General features: G+C 36.8%; 3 protein-coding genes and 1 long non-coding RNA gene across 19 annotated transcripts in view; 1 reads left to right on the top strand and 3 right to left on the bottom strand.

Annotated features, from left to right (window-relative positions):
- Nucleotides 1-20661, top strand: part of LOC103025877 (lanosterol 14-alpha demethylase) — a 24053-nt gene continuing 3392 nt past the window's right edge. Inside the window, exons 1-10 of one of the 5 annotated variants that reach the window (XM_049473529.1) lie at nt 1-177; nt 1369-1467; nt 3890-4066; nt 4396-4522; nt 4665-4842; nt 5489-5608; nt 7690-7885; nt 9530-9625; nt 9902-10070; nt 10238-10616. In XM_049473529.1, coding sequence (XP_049329486.1) covers nt 22-177; nt 1369-1467; nt 3890-4066; nt 4396-4522; nt 4665-4842; nt 5489-5608; nt 7690-7885; nt 9530-9625; nt 9902-10070; nt 10238-10419 — 1500 coding nt within the window. In that variant the 5' untranslated portion in view covers nt 1-21 and the 3' untranslated portion in view covers nt 10420-10616. Of the gene's footprint in view, nt 178-1368; nt 1468-3889; nt 4067-4395; nt 4523-4664; nt 4843-5488; nt 5609-7689; nt 7886-9529; nt 9626-9901; nt 10071-10237; nt 10617-18953; nt 19150-20661 lie in introns of those variants that run through there. The other 4 variants (XM_049473531.1, XM_049473533.1, XM_049473532.1 and 1 more) reach the window with 4 other exon arrangements.
- On the bottom strand, nt 4849-5467 carry LOC125794078 (uncharacterized). Of its 11 annotated transcripts, XR_007433581.1 has the most exons (4): nt 5361-5467; nt 5249-5276; nt 5137-5192; nt 4849-5080 (listed from the first exon to the last, which is right to left on the bottom strand). It is a non-coding gene; the product is annotated as an uncharacterized LOC125794078 (long non-coding RNA). The 11 variants fall into 11 exon arrangements; XR_007433584.1 differs by lacking the exon at nt 5249-5276 and having other exon boundaries at nt 4849-5108; nt 5165-5192; XR_007433577.1 differs by lacking the exon at nt 5137-5192 and having other exon boundaries at nt 5193-5276.
- LOC111197691 (4-galactosyl-N-acetylglucosaminide 3-alpha-L-fucosyltransferase 9-like) overlaps nt 11695-20661 on the bottom strand; it is a 33938-nt gene continuing 24971 nt past the window's right edge. The window contains exon 3 of the transcript XR_007433566.1: nt 11695-13684. The gene's annotated coding sequence lies outside the window, so the exon portion shown is untranslated. The remainder of the gene's footprint in view (nt 13685-20661) is intronic.
- Nucleotides 11695-20661, bottom strand: part of LOC103042145 (4-galactosyl-N-acetylglucosaminide 3-alpha-L-fucosyltransferase 9-like) — a 17842-nt gene continuing 8875 nt past the window's right edge. The window contains exons 1-2 of one of the 2 annotated variants that reach the window (XM_049473540.1): nt 15988-16082; nt 11695-15303 (exon numbers count right to left, since the gene is read on the bottom strand). In XM_049473540.1, the coding sequence (XP_049329497.1) occupies nt 14099-15295 (1197 nt within the window). In that variant the 5' untranslated portion in view covers nt 15296-15303; nt 15988-16082 and the 3' untranslated portion in view covers nt 11695-14098. Of the gene's footprint in view, nt 15304-15987; nt 16083-20661 lie in introns of those variants that run through there. The other variant, XM_049473539.1, reaches the window with a different exon arrangement.

Raw genomic sequence — 20661 nt, forward strand, 5'->3', positions numbered from 1 at the left:
GACAGACAGCGGAGGAACAAGATGCTTGAGATCAGCAACGACCTGCTGGAGAACACCGTGGAGAAGATGAGCGAGAACCTCACCTCTATGGTTCTCGCGACTTCCGCCTTCACCCTCACCTTGGCTTACCTGTCCAAGGTGCTGTTCGGACAGCAGAGACCCCCCGACTCCCACCAGGTCAGTACTCTTCATTACTCATCATTACTACAGTCAGAGCAGGTCAGTACTCTCACCTGAGTACAGGTATCATTACTACAGTCAGAGCAGGTCAGTACTCTCACCTGAGTACAGGTATCATTACTACAGTCAGAGTGGGTCAGTACTCTCACCTGAGTACAGGTATCATTACTACAATCAGAGCAGGTCAGTACTCTCACCTGAGTACAGGTATCATTACTACAGTCAGAGCGGGTCAGTACTCTCACCTGAGTACAGGTATCATTACTACAGTCAGAGCGGGTCAGTACTCTCACCTGAGTACAGGTATCATTACTACAATCAGAGCAGGTCAGTACTCTCACCTGAGTACAGGTATCATTACTACAGTCAGAGCGGGTCAGTACTCTCACCTGAGTACAGGTATCATTACTACAGTCAGAGTGGGTTAGTACTCTCACCTGAGTACAGGTATCATTACTACAGTCAGAGCAGGTCAGTACTCTAACCTGAGTACAGGTATCATTACTACAGTCAGAGCGGGTCAGTACTCTCACCTGAGTACAGGTATCATTACTACAGTCAGAGCGGGTCAGTACTCTCACCTGAGTACAGGTATCATTACTACAGTCAGAGCAGGTCAGTACTCTCACCTGAGTACAGGTATCATTACTACAGTCAGAGCAGGTCAGTACTCTCACCTGAGTACAGGTATCATTACTACAGTCAGAGCAGGTCAGTACTCTCACCCGAGTACAGGTAATATTACTACAGTCAGAGCAGGTCAGTACTCTCACCTGAGTACAGGTATCATTACTACAGTCAGAGCGGGTCAGTACTCTCACCTGAGTACAGGTAATATTACTACAGTCAGAGCGGGTCAGTACTCTCACCTGAGTACAGGTAATATTACTACAGTCAGAGCAGGTCAGTACTCTCACCTGAGTACAGGTATCATTACTACAGTCAGAGTGGGTTAGTACTCTCACCTGAGTACAGGTATCATTACTACAGTCAGAGCGGGTCAGTACTCTCACCTGAGTACAGGTATCATTACTACAGTCAGAGCGGGTCAGTACTCTCACCTGAGTACAGGTATCATTACTACAGTCAGAGCAGGTCAGTACTCTCACCTGTACACAGGTAAATACTGTACTGTACTGTATAATGTTTGCTGGTACAGATTTATAACTGTAATTTTTTTATTTATAGAAATATCCTCCGTATATTCCGTCCAGTTTGCCGTTTTTGGGTCACGCCATCGCTTTTGGAAAGAGTCCTATAGAGTTCCTGGAGTGGGCGTACGAGAAGGTAAGCACACCTGAGTACCTGCAGTTAAGTAATATACTGTACTATATAACCTGTACTGTACTCTGTAACCCCATAATATACAATACTGTACTGTACTATATAAACCCATGATATACAATACCGTACTGTACTATATAACCCCATAATATACAATACTGTACTGTACTATATAACCCCATAATATACAATACCGTACTGTACTATATAACCCCATAATATACAATACCGTACTGTACTATATAACCCCATAATATACAATACCGTACTGTACTATATAACCCCATAATATACAATACCGTACTGTACTCTGTAACCCCATAATATACAATACTATACTGTACTATATAACTCCATAATATACAATACCGTACTGTACTATATAACCCCATAATATACAATACCGTACTGTACTATATAACCCCATAATATACAAAACCGTACTGTACTATATACAATACCGGACTGTACTATATAACCCCATAATATACAATACCGTACTGTACTATATAACCCCATAATATACAACACTGTACTGTACTCTATAACCCCATAATATATAATACCGTACTGTACTATATAACTCCATAATATACAATACCGTACTGTACTATATAACTCCATAATATACAACACCGTACTGTACTATATAACCCCATAATATACAACACTGTACTGTACTCTATAACCCCATAATATATAATACCGTACTGTACTATATAACTCCATAATATACAATACCGTACTGTACTATATAACCCCATAATATACAATACCATACTGTAATATATAACCCCATAATATACAACACCATACTGTACTATATAACTCCATAATATACAATACCGTACTGTACTATATAACCCCATAGTATACAACACTGTACTGTACTCTATAACCCCATAATATATAATACCGTACTGTACTATATAACTCCATAATATACAATACCGTACTGTACTATATAACCCCATAATATACAATACCATACTGTAATATATAACCCCATAATATACAACACCATACTGTACTATATAACTCCATAATATACAATACCATACTGTAATATATAACCCCATAATATACAACACTGTACTGTACTCTATAACCCCATAATATACAATACCGTACTGTACTATATAACCCCATAATATACAATACCATACTGTAATATATAACCCCATAATATACAACACCGTACTGTACTATATAACTCCATAATATACAATACCGTACTGTACTATATAACCCCATAATATACAACACTGTACTGTACTATATAACTCCATAATATACAATACCTTACTGTACTATATAACCCCATAATATACAATACCGTACTGTACTATATAACCGCATAATATACAATACCGTACTGTACTATATAACCCCATAATATACAACACTGTACTGTACTCTATAACCCCATAATATATAATACCGTACTGTACTATATAACTCCATAATATACAATACCGTACTGTACTATATAACCCCATAATATACAATACCGTACTGTACTATATAACTCCATAATATACAATACCTTACTGTACTATATAACCCCATAATATACAATACTGTACTGTACTATATAAACCCATAATATACAAAACCGTACTGTACTATATAACTCCATAATATACAATACCGTACTGTACTATATAACCCCATAATATACAATACCGTACTGTACTATATAACCGCATAATATACAATACCGTACTGTACTATATAACCCCATAATATACAACACTGTACTGTACTCTATAACCCCATAATATATAATACCGTACTGTACTATATAACTCCATAATATACAATACCGTACTGTACTATATAACCCCATAATATACAAAACCGTACTGTACTATATAACTCCATAATATACAATACCTTACTGTACTATATAACCCCATAATATACAATACTGTACTGTACTATATAAACCCATAATATACAATACCGTACTGTACTATATAACCCCATAATATACAATACCGTACTGTACTATATAACCCCATAATATACAATACCGTACTGTACTATATAACCCCATAATATACAATACCGTACTGTACTATATAACCCCATAATATACAATACCGTACTGTACTATATAACCCCATAATATACAACACTGTACTGTACTCTATAACCCCATAATATATAATACCGTACTGTACTATATAACCCCATAATATACAATACCGTACTGTACTATATAACCCCATAATATACAATACCGTACTGTACTATATAACCCTTATAATTTATAACCCTTCATTATATACTGTACTTTACTGTACTGTACTATTCTATAATGTACTGTAGTGTAATGTAATGTACTGTGTTGTATTGTAATGTAATGTAATGTAATATAATGTAATGTACTGTAATGTAATTTACTGTGTTGTAATTGTAGTATGGTCCTGTGGTGAGCTTTACGATGGTGGGGAAGACGTTTACGTATTTGCTCGGTAGCGATTCGGCAGCTCTGATGTTTAACAGTAAGAACGAGGAGCTGAACGCCGAGGACGTATACTCCCGCCTCACCACCCCGGTGTTCGGAAAGGGCGTGGCCTACGACGTCCCGAACCCGGTAAACACTCTAACTCCTCCTACCTGTTATTATTCTGTAATTATTACTCTGTAATCTACCTGTAGTTATATAGAATAATTTACAGTTAGACACTCTCACTGACCAATTATTTATATTTATTTGAATAAAACCCATGGCAATGAGAGTGTATAACTGTAAAAACTGTAATATAATTGGTGTTGAGTAATGTAATGCAATTGTGTAATTAGTGTAATTGGGTATGCAGGTGTAAATGGTATAATTGGTGTTGTGTAATGTAATTATGTAACTTGTGTTTAAGTAATGTAATTAATGTAATTGTGTGATTGGTGTAATTACTTTTGGTGCAGGTGTTTCTGGAGCAGAAGAAGATGCTGAAGACGGGGCTGAATATCGCTCACTTTAAGAAGCATGTGGAGATAATCGAGGAGGAGACGCGAGAGTATTTCCAGCGCTGGGGAGACAGCGGCGAGAGGAGTAATATTATATTTAATATTTATCCATATACAGCACTCACCTGACTCACCTGTACAGAACAGGGATCAGGGGTAATCTGATTTATCATTTATAATAATTCACTTTTAATTAATACTGATAATAATAATAATATGTGTATCAGATCTGTTCGAGGCTCTGTCGGAGTTGATTATCGTGACGGCGAGTCGGTGTTTACACGGGCGAGAGATTCGCCGAATGCTGGACGAAAAAAACGTGGCTCAGCTTTACGCCGACCTGGATGGAGGATTTACCCACGCTGCCTGGCTCCTGCCCGGCTGGCTGCCCCTCCCCAGCTTCAGGTACACTAACACACCTGTTCAGCTTCAGATACACTAACACACCTGTTCAGCTTCAGACTCACTAACACACCTGTTCAGCTTCAGACTCACTAACACACCTGTTCAGCTTCAGACTCACTAACACACCTGTTCAGCTTCAGACTCACTAACACACCTGTTCAGCTTCAGACTCACTAACACACCTGTTCAGCTTCAGACACACTAACACACCTGTTCAGCTTCAGACTCACTAACACACCTGTTCAGCTTCAGACACACTAACACACCTGTTCAGCTTCAGATACACTAACACACCTGTTCAGCTTCAGATACACTAACACACCTGTTCAGCTTCAGACACACTAACACACCTGTTCAGCTTCAGATACACTAACACACCTGTTCAGCTTCAGATACACTAACACACCTGTTCAGCTTCAGACACACTAACACACCTGTTCAGCTTCAGACTCACTAACACACCTGTTCAGCTTCAGGCTCACTAACACACCTGTTCAACTTCAGACTCACTAACACACCTGTTCAGCTTCAGACACACTAACACACCTGTCTAGCTTAGAGGTTACAGGTAGAGGTTAATCGATTAAGGTGATTATTGGTGATTAATGTTGATTATTGGTGATTATTGGTGATTATTGGTGTGCAGGCGGAGGGATCATGCTCATCGGGAGATTAAAAATATCTTCTATAAAGTGATCGAGAAAAGAAGACAGGCGGCGGAGAAAGAGGACGACATCCTGCAGACGCTAATGGACGCCCAATACAAGTGAGATCAATCAACCGATCGATCAACATGATCAATAACGTAACGTGCAGTCAGATCATCATCAATCAGAAAAACTGATACATTATAACTATCAGAAATTAGTTTCCTCTATTTTTCATTATTATATTTTAATTCCGCCAACAGAGAACATTATAAAAACGTTAACAACGTTGTTTAAAGGTTACGGGAAGGTTATCCTGTAATACAGAAATGTTTTAGCATTATTAAACGTTTCTCACACAACGTTATTAAAAGTAAGACATGTAATTAAAAACAATAATAAAAACTACTTAGAAGGTGAGCTCAACACCATCACTAAAACGAAACCATAGCTCCTGAGGGAAATTCACTGTTAAAATAGAATCGCTGAGGTAAAAAATGGATTAAAGTAGCATTTCTGAGGTAAATATATGGTTAAAAGAGCACTGCTGAGGTAAATATGGGATTAATATAGCATTTCTGAGGTAAATAAATGGTTAAAAGAGCACTGCTGAGGTAAATTTGGGATTAATATAGCATTTCTGAGGTAACTATATGGTCAAAAGAGCACAGCTGAGGTAAATATAGGATTAATATAGCATTTATGAGGTAAATATATGGTTAAAAGAGCACAGCTGAGGTAAACATAGGATTAATATAGCATTTCTGAGGTAAATAAATGGTTAAAAGAGCACTGCTGAGGTAAATTTGGGATTAATATAGCATTTCTGAGGTAAATATATGGTTAAAAGAGCACTGCTGAGGTAAATATGGGATTAATATAACATTTCTGAGGTAAATATATGGTTAAAAGAGCACAGCTTAGGTAAATATGGGATTAATATAGCATTTCTGAGGTAAACATATGGTTAAAAGAGCACTGCTGAGGTAAATATAGGGTTAATATAGCATTTCTGAGGTAAATATATGGTTAAAAGAGCATCGCTGAGGTAAATATTGGAATAATATATCATTTCTGAGGTAAATATCTGTTTAAAAGAGCACCCCTGAGGTAAATATGGGATTAAAATAGCATTGCATACGTAAATATATCTTTAGAATAGCACTGATGAAGTATATATTACCATATATTACTATACTATATTTCCTAAGTTTATAAAATACTGATCTTTTCTTTAATCTTCCTTGCATGTTGATGATGTGTTTCTGAGGTTACAGTATCGCCCTCATGTGGAGAATCTGAGAATATATTTATATATTTATATATATATAAGTGCCATTCCACTAAATGGTTGCCATTTCTGTCCACAGGAAATTACCTGTATAAATGTGCACCCAAAATAACTTTAAAATACATTTTATTGTTAAGCATAGTGTTTTGTACATTGACCTAATTGTAAAAGTAAGATATGTTTTTAAAAACATTAATAAAAACTACTTACAACACTGAAATATATAGCACGTTACCTGTCCCCCACTCTCTAACTATAAACTTTACCATGAAATATATTTATTAAAATCCTTCAGAGATGTAATTATTTGCATTTTTGTGTGACTCCAAATCCCCAAATCCAATTTTTCATAATAAATCCATAACATTTAAGTTAAAATACACATTTTAGTTGTGTCCCTGTGATTCACTTAGTCCTGTTACCGTAACATTACACCATCTAAAACATATGAAACATTCTACAACAGGAAGTCACATGCACAACAGGAAGTGACATCAGCTGGTTCTTTTGAAGATCACGGGAAGACCAAAATTAAGTTCCCTCATTAGGTTTTCTGTATATTGATCTTGTTTGTTTTTAAAATACAAATTTTGGGAAAATAACTAGAATGTGCTCAGCGTCCTCATGCATTACTATTTTTTTGTGTGTTTTAACACTAAATATACCCATAATTAAATATTTATAAAACAAAAAGCAATAAAAATAATTGATAATCACAACAATGCAAATTAATAACACTGTAATTAAAGATAAATTATAAGTCCGAAATTAAAATACAAAATATTTTAGATCAAATATAACGATTAATTAAAGTAATAAATTAAAATTAATTATAAAACTAAGGTTTAAAGCTATGGTCTGCTGGATCACCTTAAAACATACAGTAACACCTGTTGACGCTGTTTGTAGAGACGGCCGCCCCCTGAATGATGACGAGATTGCGGGGATGCTGATTGGTCTGCTGCTGGCCGGTCAGCACACCTCCTCCACCACCAGCGCCTGGCTCGGGTTCTTCCTGGCCCGAGATCGCCCCCTACAGGAGCGGTGCTTCACCGAGCAAAAACAAGCCTGCGGAGAACACCTGCCCCCTCTGGACTACGACCAGGTGAGTTCAGCACCATCACTATAACTATACCATAACACTGTTAAAATAGCACTGCTGAGGTAAATATTGGATTAAAATAGCACTGCTGAGGTAAATATGGGATTAATATAGCTTTTCCAAGGTAAATATATGGTTAAAAGAGCATTGCTGAGGTAAATATAGTATTAATATAGCATTTTTGAGGTAAAAACATGATTAAAAGTGTACTGCTGAGGCAAAAACATGGTTAAAAGAGCACTGCTGAGGTAAATATCATATTAATATAGCATTTCTGAGGTAGAAATATGGTGAAAAGAGCACTGCTGAGGTAAATATAGTTTTAATATAGCATTCCTGAGGTAAAAACATTGTAAAAGAGCACTGCTGAGGTAAATATAAGATTAATTTAGCATTTCTGAGGTAGATACATTGTTAAAAGAGCACTGCTGAGGTAAATATAGGATTAATATAGCTTTTCTGAGGTAAATACATGATCAAAAGAGCACTGCTGAGGTAAATATAGTATTAAAATAGCATTTCTGAGGTAAACATATGGTTAAAAGAGCACTGCTGAGGTAAATATAGGATTAATATAGCTTTTCCGAGGTAAATCTATGGTTAAAAGAGCATTGCTGAGGTAAATATGGGATTAATAAAGCATTTCTGAGGTAAATATGGGTTTAATATAGCATTTCTAAGGTAAATAAATGGTTAAAAGAGCACTGCTGAGGCAAATATGGGTTTAATTTAGCATTGCTGAGGTAAATATAGTATTAATATAGCATTTTTGAGGTAAAGCATGGTTAAAAGTGTACTGCTGAGGCAAAAACATGGTTAAAAGAGCACTGCTGAGGTAAATATAGTTTTAATATAGCATTTCTGAGGTAAAACATTGTAAAAGAGCACTGCTGAGGTAAATATAAGATTAATTTAGCATTTCTGAGGTAAATACATGGTTAAAAGAGCACTGCTGAGGTAAATATAGGATTAATATAGCTTTTCTGAGGTAAATACATGATCAAAAGAGCACTGCTGAGGTAAAAATAGTATTAAAATAGCATTTCTGAGGTAGAACCAGTTAAAAGAGCACTGCTGAGGTAAATATAAAATTAAAATAGCATTTCTGAGGTAAATACATGGTGAAAAGAGCACTGCTGAGGTAAATATCGGATTAATATAGCATTTCTGAGGTAAATATATGGCTAAAAGAGCATCACTGAGGTAATATGGGATTAAAATAGCATTGCTGAGGTAAATACATGGTTAAAAGAGCACTGCTGAGGTAAATATAGGATTAATATAGCTTTTCCGAGGTAAGTGTATGGTTAAAAGAGCATTGCTGAGGTAAATATTGGATTAATAAAGCATTTCTGAGGTAAATATGGGTTTAATATAGCATTTCTAAGGTAAATACATGGTCAAAAGAGCACTGCTGAGGTAAATATAGGATTAATATAGCATTTCTGAGGTAAATATATGGTTAGAAGAGTACTGATGAGGTACATTTGTGATTAGAATAGAATAGAATGTTTTTTTAATTTCAGTTTTTTTGTAAATGCTCGACCGTGAAAATGAAGATTAGGTCATGATAGGTTAAGATAACACATGTTTAAATATTTTGTGTATATTTAATGTATCTGGTTGACTGTAATTGTGTGTTTTTAGCTAAAGGACCTGAACCTCCTGGACCGATGCCTAAAGGAAACCCTGAGGCTCCGCCCACCTATCATGACCATGATGAGAATGGCTCGTACTCCACAGGTGCCGCGTTAACACACCTGCCTCAGTTTATAACATCTCAATACCTACATTTAGTTATAAATATACTGTATATTCACTCTAATAATGAGAGACTGTAGCTCCGCCCCCTCAGTGTATAATATCATAATACCTACATTTAGTGTTATTAATATATATTCACCCTAATGAGAGACTGAAGCTCCGACTCCTCAGAGTATTTGAAAAGACTAAAGCTATTTATTAATATGGCTATGTCCAGTTTATGTAAATTAACGCTGAATCTCCTCCCCCATGCAGAAGGTGGGCGGGTACACCATCCCGGTTGGGCACCAGGTGTGCGTGTCTCCGACAGTGAACCACCGTCTGCAGGACACCTGGACACAACGTCTGGACTTTAACCCAGACCGGTACCTGGGGGAGAACCCGGCGGCTGGAGAGAAATTCGCCTATATTCCCTTTGGAGCAGGTGAGTCCAGATAACACCATTACCACCAGGGGGAGCTCTTCACATTACATAGTTATAGGTAGGTACGGGTGGGTATAGATGGGTATGATTATGGTTGTGGGTAGGTACGGGTGGTTATAGATGGATGTTACAGGTTGGTGGATAACGGTTTTGGGTTTTGTCGGCAGGTCGGCACCGCTGCATCGGGGAGAACTTTGCGTACGTGCAGATAAAGACTATCTGGTCGACGATGCTGCGGCTGTACCAGTTTGAACTGGTGGACGGTTATTTCCCCACTGTGAATTACACCACCATGATCCACACGCCCAATAACCCAATCATCCGGTACCGGCGGAGAGAACAGCACTGACCTCCAGTGTAGCCCCAATTCACTAAACCCGGACCCTTTTCCCCACTACTGTACAAGAACCAAACCCGTTCCCCCACTACAGCACCAGAACCGGACCCATTCCCCCATTACTGCACCAGAACCGGACCCATTCCCCCATTACTGCACCAGAACCGGACCCATTCCCCCATTACTGCACCAGAACCGGACCCATTCCCACATTACTGCACCAGAACCGGACCCATTCCCCCATTACTGGACCAGAACGGGACCCATTCCCCCATTATTGCACCAGAACCGGACCCATTCCCCCATTATTGCACCAGAACCGGACCCATTCCCACATTACTGCACCAGAACCGGACCCATTCCCCCATTACTGCACCAGAACCGGACCCATTCCCCCATTACTGCACCAGAACCGGACCCATTCCCCATTACTGCACCAGAACCGGACTCTTTACCCCACTTCAGCACCAGAACTAGACCCACCCCCCACTTCAGCATCAGAACCCGACTCTTTACCCCCCTAAAGCATCGGAACCGGAACCATTTCCTCACCACTTCACTAGAACCTCCTCAGAGTGCGGACCGAAACCAGATGAAACCGGCAGTGACTGAACAGAACGTGATGTAATGGATTAAATCTGCTCTGTAAAATTGTTTATTTTGTACATCTCATGAATTTGTTACTAAACTCAAATGCTAATTTTACTGTCCCAATGTATATTTTTCAAATACACACTTTAACTCAATGAAGTTGGTGAAAATCTTTTTTTCTTTGTGTGATTGTAATCACACATTGTAATGTGTACCTTAGCAGTGATATTCTAACCAAAAATTCACCTCAGTAGTAATATTCTAAACATACATTTACCTCAGTTGTACTATTCCAATCATACAGTTACCTCAGTAGTGCTATTCTAATCATACGTTTACCTCAGTACTGATATTCTAATTATATATTTACCTAAGTTGTTTTTTTGTCATTTACCTTAGAAGTTCTATGCTAATCATAGAGTTACCTCATTAATGTTGTTTATTTATAAAGTTACCTCATCAGTACTATTCTAATCATACATTTACCTCAGTAGTGCAGTTTTAGTCATACATTTACCTCAGCAGTGACAAAGAAAAAGCAGAAACAAATATTAGATCACATGATAATATTGTGCAACTGTTCTGGGTTCCTTAAAAATAAAGGAAATTCTAGAATAAGCTTCTTAAATGTGAGGTTTTCTCAAAATGTCTCAAAATAGCTTTTATTTTCAGGTACATCTAGTGGAAACGTAGAAGTTGAAACATTCAATGTTTTATTTAAAAGAAATGACATTAGAAAACGTACAAAATGAGACAAAGGCTGGTTTCAGAAACAGTGAACCTCAGACCCTTAAATGTGTTTCTATTTTTTTGTTTTTGTATAAATTCTTAAAAATGAGCCATAACATAAGAGACAGAATATTGGGCAGTTCTGATCTGTATTTTATACTTTTAAAGGTGGACCGGCTACTGGAAATAACCTTTTTATCTGTTTACTTTTTTCTGAGCCTTTTCTTAGAGGATGGATTTATTAAATAATAAATAATATTATATCTGTATCTAACACAAACTTGCTGCTGTGGACAATTTATCTAATTCTAAATATTTATAAAGTGAAGCTTTTTATTCTCATAGGACCCTTATCCCCCCTATTTATCTCTAGTGAAACTTCATAAAAATAAAAACTTCATAAAAGTAGAAAAACTCCTTACAAACACTTTTCTAACATAAACAATACTGTTTCTGGGCAGGTCAGTTATTATGTAAAAAATACAATATAATCGGTATACACTGCTCACAAACGTTTAAGGAAACACACCTGTAGCTCCACATGATAAAACCTCTTCAGTTCACCTGTATCACTAGTATTTACACCAGAGCTGACTTAACTATACTGTAATAATTGTGAAGTGTTCCCTTCATTTTTTCAGCAGTGTACTTTCAACAGTGTCACCGCCACTGGCCCTAACATACGCCCTGAGGTACTGACCAACCACAGACGGAGAGTACCGTATTTTTCGCACTATATTATAAAGCGCATTATGAGACACTGGTAAGGCAAAGGGGTTTGGCCATGTTTTCCTTCTAATTCAGCAGGTCTGTAAAATTAAGCTAAGCTAAGTAAACAAAACATTTTATTTTATAGTTAAAGGAGTGCTGGATGTTAATCTACACAGATTTCTCTCCTGAAACTGTTTGTTTGGGTGATTAAAGCACTTCCATTTATCTACAGAAGCGTAGATTCCCAAATTTCTCCAGCACTAAGGCTGAAGCATTAGCGGCTAACCTCTAGGGCTTGCGGATAAAGTCACCTAACAGCGCTACACTTAGGAACACTGAGTGTTCCGGTAAACCAGGGCGATTTTAGCTAGCGGTTAGCGTGGTTAGCAATTAATGCAAATACTGCTCCAGCAGTGCTAGCCAAGGTTAGTAGCGGGCTACAGGTTAATTATACTCACCACTCAATGGAGAAATAGCGGTTAGCGGCTAATGCGAACACTGCTCCAGTCTGGGTGCTGGAGAACTAAACTGAAACTCCTGTATAACTCTGTACTTCAGTGGAGTGTCTTTACTGCTCCTTAATACCTGACTGATAGAATTCATACATAAGGAGCACCGGATTATAAGGAGGATTTTTGGGAAAATTAAAACATTTTAAGTGCAGCTAACAGTGCAAACATTACTGTGCAATATTCAGGGCATATATGTTTGTTGTTTTAAAGTACAATTTTTTGAATTGTGTTACTAATTTGGCAAAAGTTGTACAGTGAAGAAAATATTTTGTAAGTTTGCCTATTGATAAAGACATGAATAGTCTATAATTTTAAGAGTTAATTTTAACTCTGTGGGAGATATATATGTTCTTTGGGTCATAGTCAGCATTTCCCTTTTCCAAACACAGCAAGTTGATTTAATGCCAAAAAGCTCTTTTTTTTCTCACCTGAACACAGCACCTTCTCCCGATCTCTTTCAGAATCATCCAGGGGGTCATTACCAAACTTCAGACAGGTCTGTATATGTGGGCACTGCAGGATTTTAATCCATTGCGGCATAATGTGTTACCAATGGTTTTCTTGGTGACTGTGGTCCCAGCTACCTTGAGATAATTAACAAGTTCCCCCTGTGTAGTTTTAGGCTGATCAGCTTCCTAATAATCAAGGATACCCCATGAGGTGAGATTTAGCATGGAGCCCCAGATCAATATCGATATCTTACATTTTCTTACTAGCGGTTGTCTCCTTCTCACCTCAGCATCTTACTTATGGTTTTGTAGCTCAGATCTATGATCTTGTTCCTGACATCCTTAGAAAGCTCTTTGGTCTTACCTGTGTTGTAAAGGTTAGAATCTGACTGATTAATTGAGTCTGTGGACAAGAGTATTTTATACAGGTAAGAAAGGAATTTAAGACAGCTGTCTTTAATGCAGGTAACGAGTCGATTAGGAGCTTCTAACTGCTCTGTAGGAGCCAGAACTCTTACTGGTTGGTTGGGGATCAAATACTTATTTCTCTGCAACATTCAAACAAATGTATATTATTTATAAAATGTGATTTTCTGGATTTTACTTTTGATTGACTGTTAAACTTCATGTCTTTATCAGTTGGGATCAAATAATTATTTCCTTCACTGTAAATTCGCTTGATGTCGACCTGAAGACTCGTTAGCTACTGAAGTACCACTTGTTTACATTTTTAAACACTCTGAAGTTCTTGTTTCTCTTTAAATGATCACAAACGTAACAGGCGTGCTCCTGTCCAAAATTACTAGCTGTTGGAACAAAGTGTTTTCTCCAGGTGAAGAACCGTTCATACATCTCCTGGTTCTGGTCCAGGTGAAGGAGGTAATCTGCCAGTTCTTTAGATGTTTTGAAGTCGTTAATGTGGATGAAGGAATCTGCTGGTAGGTACTCCTCGTAGTTCTCCCTGGGAGGACCGAGAACCACAGGAACGGTACCGGCCATCATTGGGTTGAAGACTTTCTCGGAGATGTAGTCTTGATGAATAGAGTTCTCAAACGACAGGTAGAACTTGCAGCTGGACATAATTTTAGAGAAATCGTTATTGTCAATATGTCTTCCGAAGTGGTTTCCGTACCCCTCCACTTTGATGTGTTGGCTGAATTCGTTGAAGTAGCCCGATCTCCAGAGCTTGTCCTCCCAGTGGCTGACGATCCAGCAGACCAGCTTGTCTTTAGGTGGGATCTGGAAGGGTTGGTCCTCTTCAGAAATTTCCACCAATCGTCCATAAGGTATCCAGATGTCCGAGTCTCTCCGGTAGCTGGACGTCAGGTTGAACATGTCTTCTGCTCCAGGCAGTTGGGGGGTGTTGGTTGGAGACTCCATGCTCATCCACACCCATTTCTGCAGCACTGGTCGGGACAACGTCTTCAGGTACGGTAAGTCCCCCCTGATGTCTCTGATGTGGAACATTACACCATGGGCTTTATCCAACAGATTTCTGTCAAGGGTCAAACGGCAGCCCTTAATACCGTACTGTGATTCGCAGGCTTCCAAATCAAACTTGAAGCCAAAAGGCCAATGCCAGAGCAGGACGAGGGTTTCTGATGGATCTGCGGGATGTTCCTCAACCGGTTGGAGCAACCGGGTTGCCAGTTCCTGTCCTGTAACCAGTGTTTTGTTAACAGTGCAGTTCTTCATCATTTGTTTATGGATCTCCACCTCAAGCTCATTAAGACATGCCTTCGAACAAACAGCGTTTTGGAAATCCCCAGCATCAGAACATCTCAGCCAGCTCTTCACTGGACTGTAATACATGTAGAATGTAGCTCCCAAACACATCACCAGAACTATGGGTAAAAAAACCCGATGAGACGGTCTGATGGAGGTTACTGGAGTCATTTCTTAACCTACAGGATAGAAAGAAAGAAAAACAAAAAGACACATCAGTTGTTTCAGTAAGATCTCTACGGTTTCTCCTGGTAGAAGCTTTACTTTAAGTTTTATTTAATGCCTCCTGACCATCAGAACAGTTAGATTGTGGATAACAATCCCATGTGCAGCAAGGTCACATATGACACCACATCCCTTGGCTATAAAATGGGTACATACATTACCTGACCTTCTTCATGTTTTTTTCTGGCAGTACTAAAAAATAAAATAAAATCAAAAACACTACTAAAACAAAAACACGTTAAATCCAGAAACAAAACAGTAAATCCAGAAACACTACTAAACCTAAAAGACTTTAAATCCAAAAACTACTAAAAACTAAAACTTTAAATCCAAAAACACTACTGAAAACTAAAATACTTTAATTTCAAAAACACTGCTAAAAACAAAAAGAAATAAACCAGGAAACACAACTAAACACAAAACGACTTTCATTTCATAATCACAACTTAAAAATAATTAAAAATGAGAAGTTTTAAATAATTAGGCCACACTACAGGAAACTGAGAAACATTACAGATTTAGGAACACTAAATAAAATGTAAAAAACTACAGTAAATTCAGAAACACAATACATTTAAGAACAATAAGTAAGTTTAGAAACAAAGATAGGTTTGAAAAACTGCAGTAGAGTTTCTTACTGGTGTTGTAGATCAGCGTTTTTGTTTCACTACAAACTGACTTTAGCTTTTCATCTCTGAAGTTCCGCTGTTTGTTCACAGGAAACGTCTACCCACAGAAAGTTATGCAGAGCTTCTGCAATCAGGAAACTGCACCCTAATGCTGATACGAGGCTGAAGTTGGTTTGATCTTCGCAGCTCCCGCTTCACTGAACCACCGTGAACTAAAGGGAGCGTTCACGAACACCCGCTGTTCATATTAAACACCTCACAGATCAACACTGAAGGAGATAGAATGAAGAAAAGCAGTACATCTGTTTATTAACAATGTAAATATACAATATATTATTAAATGTAATTTTATATACACGACCTTTCATCACTTATTTTCTACAGTTTTACTTACAACATGAATTTGCTGTTCTAGTGTAATTCATTCATTTCCTGAGTAAAAAATATCTGAAATAGAGATTTAGCCTCCTACTTTCAAGAAAACCTGGCATTATCCTGTCCGGAGCTAATTGTATACTGTAAAATATTTATTTTAATTACTGAATTTATAATTATATATTATAATAAATAATAAAAATATATATTTAATACAATTATATTTTAAAAGCCATTGCGCTCAAAAAATATGAGGCAGATGATCCAGTGTGATTTTAAAGGATTTTCTCATCTTGGGCCAGAACAAATACACATGATCTGAAGAGTTCTATTCTTCTAATTTAAGGAAATCTTGGAATTAGCCTGGCCCGAGCTGATTTTATACTTTAAATTGAATTAGCAACATGGTACTCGAGCCATTTTACACAAATATAATGAATATAAAGCTAATGTTCCAATGTGATTTTGAAGGATATTTCATCTTGGGCCAAAACAAATAAACGTGAGTTGAAGAGTTCTAGACTTCCCCTTTAAGAAAAACCTGAAATTAGCCTGGCCCGAGCTGATTTTATACTGTAAAATGAATTAGAAACATGGCATGCGAGCCATAATACACAAAATATGAATATAAAGCCAGTAGTTCCATTGTGATTTTGACAGACTTTTTCATCTTGGGCCAGACCAAATACACATGATGTGAAGAGAACTACTCTCCCACTTTAAGGAAAACCTGGAATTAGCCTGGCCCGAGCTGATTTTATACTTTAAAATGAACTGGCAACATGGCATACCAATCCATAATGCACAAAAAAGCCACTGTTCCAGTACAATTTTGAAGAACTTTTTAATCTTGGGCCAGACCAAATACACATGATCTGAAGGGTACTAGTGTTCTACTTTAAGGAAAACCTGGAATTAGCCTGGCCCGAGCTGATTTTATACTTTAAAATGAACTGGCAACACAGCATACCGATCCATAACAACGTTATTAAAAGTAAGACATGTAATTAAAAACAATAATAAAAACTACTTAGAAGGTGAGCTCAACACCATCACTAAAACGAAACCATAGCTCCTGAGGGAAATTCACTGTTAAAATAGAATCGCTGAGGTAAAAAATGGATTAAAGTAGCATTTCTGAGGTAAATATATGGTTAAAAGAGCACTGCTGAGGTAAATTTGGGATTAATATAGCATTTCTGAGGTAAATATATGGTTAAAAGAGCACTGCTGAGGTAAATATGGGATTAATATAACATTTCTGAGGTAAATATATGGTTAAAAGAGCACAGCTTAGGTAAATATGGGATTAATATAGCATTTCTGAGGTAAACATATGGTTAAAAGAGCACTGCTGAGGTAAATATAGGGTTAATATAGCATTTCTGAGGTAAATATATGGTTAAAAGAGCATCGCTGAGGTAAATATTGGAATAATATATCATTTCTGAGGTAAATATCTGTTTAAAAGAGCACCCCTGAGGTAAATATGGGATTAAAATAGCATTGCATAAGTAAATATATCTTTAGAATAGCACTGATGAAGTATATATTACCATATATTACTATACTATATTTCCTAAGTTTATAAAATACTGATCTTTTCTTTAATCTTCCTTGCATGTTGATGATGTGTTTCTGAGGTCACGAGTGTTACAGTATCGCCCTCATGTGGAGAATCTGAGAATATTCACTTCATTTGTGTGTGGACATATATTTATATATATAAGTGCCATTCCACTAAATGGTTGCCATTTCTGTCCACAGGAAATTACCTGTATAAATGTGCACCCAAAATAACTTTAAAATACATTTTATTATTAAGCATAGTGTTTTGTACATTGACCTAATTGTAAAAGTAAGATATGTTTTTAAAAACATTAATAAAAACTACTTACAACACTGAAATATATAGCACATTACCTGTCCCCCACTCTCTAACTATAAACTTTACCATGAAATATATTTATTAAAATCCTTCAGAGATGTAATTATTTGCATTGTTGTGTGACTCCAAATCCCCAAATCCAATTTTTCATAATAAATCCATAACATTTAAGTTAAAATACACATTTTAGTTGTGTCCCTGTGATTCACTTAGTCCTGTTACCGTAACATTACACCATCTAAAACATATGAAACATTCTACAACAGGAAGTCACATGCACAACAGGAAGTGACATCAGCTGGTTCTTTTGAAGATCATGGGAAGACCAAAATTAAGTTCCCTCATTAGGTTTTCTGTATATTGATCTTGTTTGTTTTTAAAATACAAATTTTGGGAAAATAACTAGAATGTGCTCAGCGTCCTCATGCATTACTATTTTTTTGTGTATTTTAACACTAAATACACCCATAATTAAATATTTATAAAACAAAAAGCAATAAAAATAATTGATAATCACAACAATGCAAATTAATAACACTGTAATTAAAGATAAATTATAAGTCCGAAATTAAAATACAAAATATTTTAGATCAAATATAATGATTAATTAAAGTAATAAATTAAAATTAATTATAAAACTAAGGTTTAAAGCTATGAAGGTCTGCTGGATCACCTTAAAACATACAGTAACACCTGTTGACGCTGTTTGTAGAGACGGCCGCCCCCTGAATGATGACGAGATTGCGGGGATGCTGATTGGTCTGCTGCTGGCCGGTCAGCACACCTCCTCCACCACCAGCGCCTGGCTCGGGTTCTTCCTGGCCCGAGATCGCCCCCTACAGGAGCGGTGCTTCACCGAGCAAAAACAAGCCTGCGGAGAACACCTGCCCCCTCTGGACTACGACCAGGTGAGTTCAGCACCATCACTATAACTATACCATAACACTGTTAAAATAGCACTGCTGAGGTAAATATTGGATTAAAATAGCACTGCTGAGGTAAATATGGGATTAATATAGCTTTTCCAAGGTAAATATATGGTTAAAAGAGCATTGCTGAGGTAAATATAGTATTAATATAGCATTTTTGAGGTAAAAACATGATTAAAAGTGTACTGCTGAGGCAAAAACATGGTTAAAAGAGCACTGCTGAGGTAAATATCATATTAATATAGCATTTCTGAGGTAGAAATATGGTGAAAAGAGCACTGCTGAGGTAAATATAGTTTTAATATAGCATTCCTGAGGTAAAAACATTGTAAAAGAGCACTGCTGAGGTAAATATAAGATTAATTTAGCATTTCTGAGGTAGATACATTGTTAAAAGAGCACTGCTGAGGTAAATATAGGATTAATATAGCTTTTCTGAGGTAAATACATGATCAAAAGAGCACTGCTGAGGTAAATATAGTATTAAAATAGCATTTCTGAGGTAAACATATGGTTAAAAGAGCACTGCTGAGGTAAATATAGGATTAATATAGCTTTTCCGAGGTAAATCTATGGTTAACAGAGCATTGCTGAGGTAAATATGGGATTAATAAAGCATTTCTGAGGTAAATATGGGTTTAATATAGCATTTCTAAGGTAAATAAATGGTTAAAAGAGCACTGCTGAGGCAAATATGGGTTTAATTTAGCATTGCTGAGGTAAATATAGTATTAATATAGCATTTTTGAGGTAAAGCATGGTTAAAAGTGTACTGCTGAGGCAAAAACATGGTCAAAAGAGCACTGCTGAGGTAAATATAGTTTTAATATAGCATTTCTGAGGTAAAAACATTGTAAAAGAGCACTGCTGAGGTAAATATAAGATTAATTTAGCATTTCTGAGGTAAATACATGGTTAAAAGAGCACTGCTGAGGTAAATATAGGATTAATATAGCTTTTCTGAGGTAAATACATGATCAAAAGAGCACTGCTGAGGTAAATATATTAAAATAGCATTTCTGAGGTAGAACCAGTTAAAAGAGCACTGCTGAGGTAAATATAAAATTAAGATAGCATTTCTGAGGTAAATACATGGTGAAAAGAGCACTGCTGAGGTAAATATCGGATTAATATAGCATTTCTGAGGTAAATATATGGCTAAAAGAGCACTGCTGAGGTAAATATAGGATTAATATAGCTTTTCCAAGGTAAATCTATGGTTAAAAGAGCATTGCTGAGGTAAATATGGGATTAATAAAGCATTTCTGAGGTAAATATGGGTTTAATATAGCATTTCTAAGGTAAATAAATGGTTAAAAGAGCACTGCTGAGGCAAATATGGGTTTAATTTAGCATTGCTGAGGTAAATATAGTATTAATATAGCATTTTTGAGGTAAAGCATGGTTAAAAGTGTACTGCTGAGGCAAAAACATGGTTAAAAGAGCACTGCTGAGGTAAATATAGTTTTAATATAGCATTTCTGAGGTAAA

Source organism: Astyanax mexicanus, unplaced genomic scaffold, assembly GCF_023375975.1.
Source record: "Astyanax mexicanus isolate ESR-SI-001 unplaced genomic scaffold, AstMex3_surface scaffold_39, whole genome shotgun sequence".
Lineage (NCBI taxonomy): Eukaryota > Metazoa > Chordata > Actinopteri > Characiformes > Acestrorhamphidae > Astyanax > Astyanax mexicanus.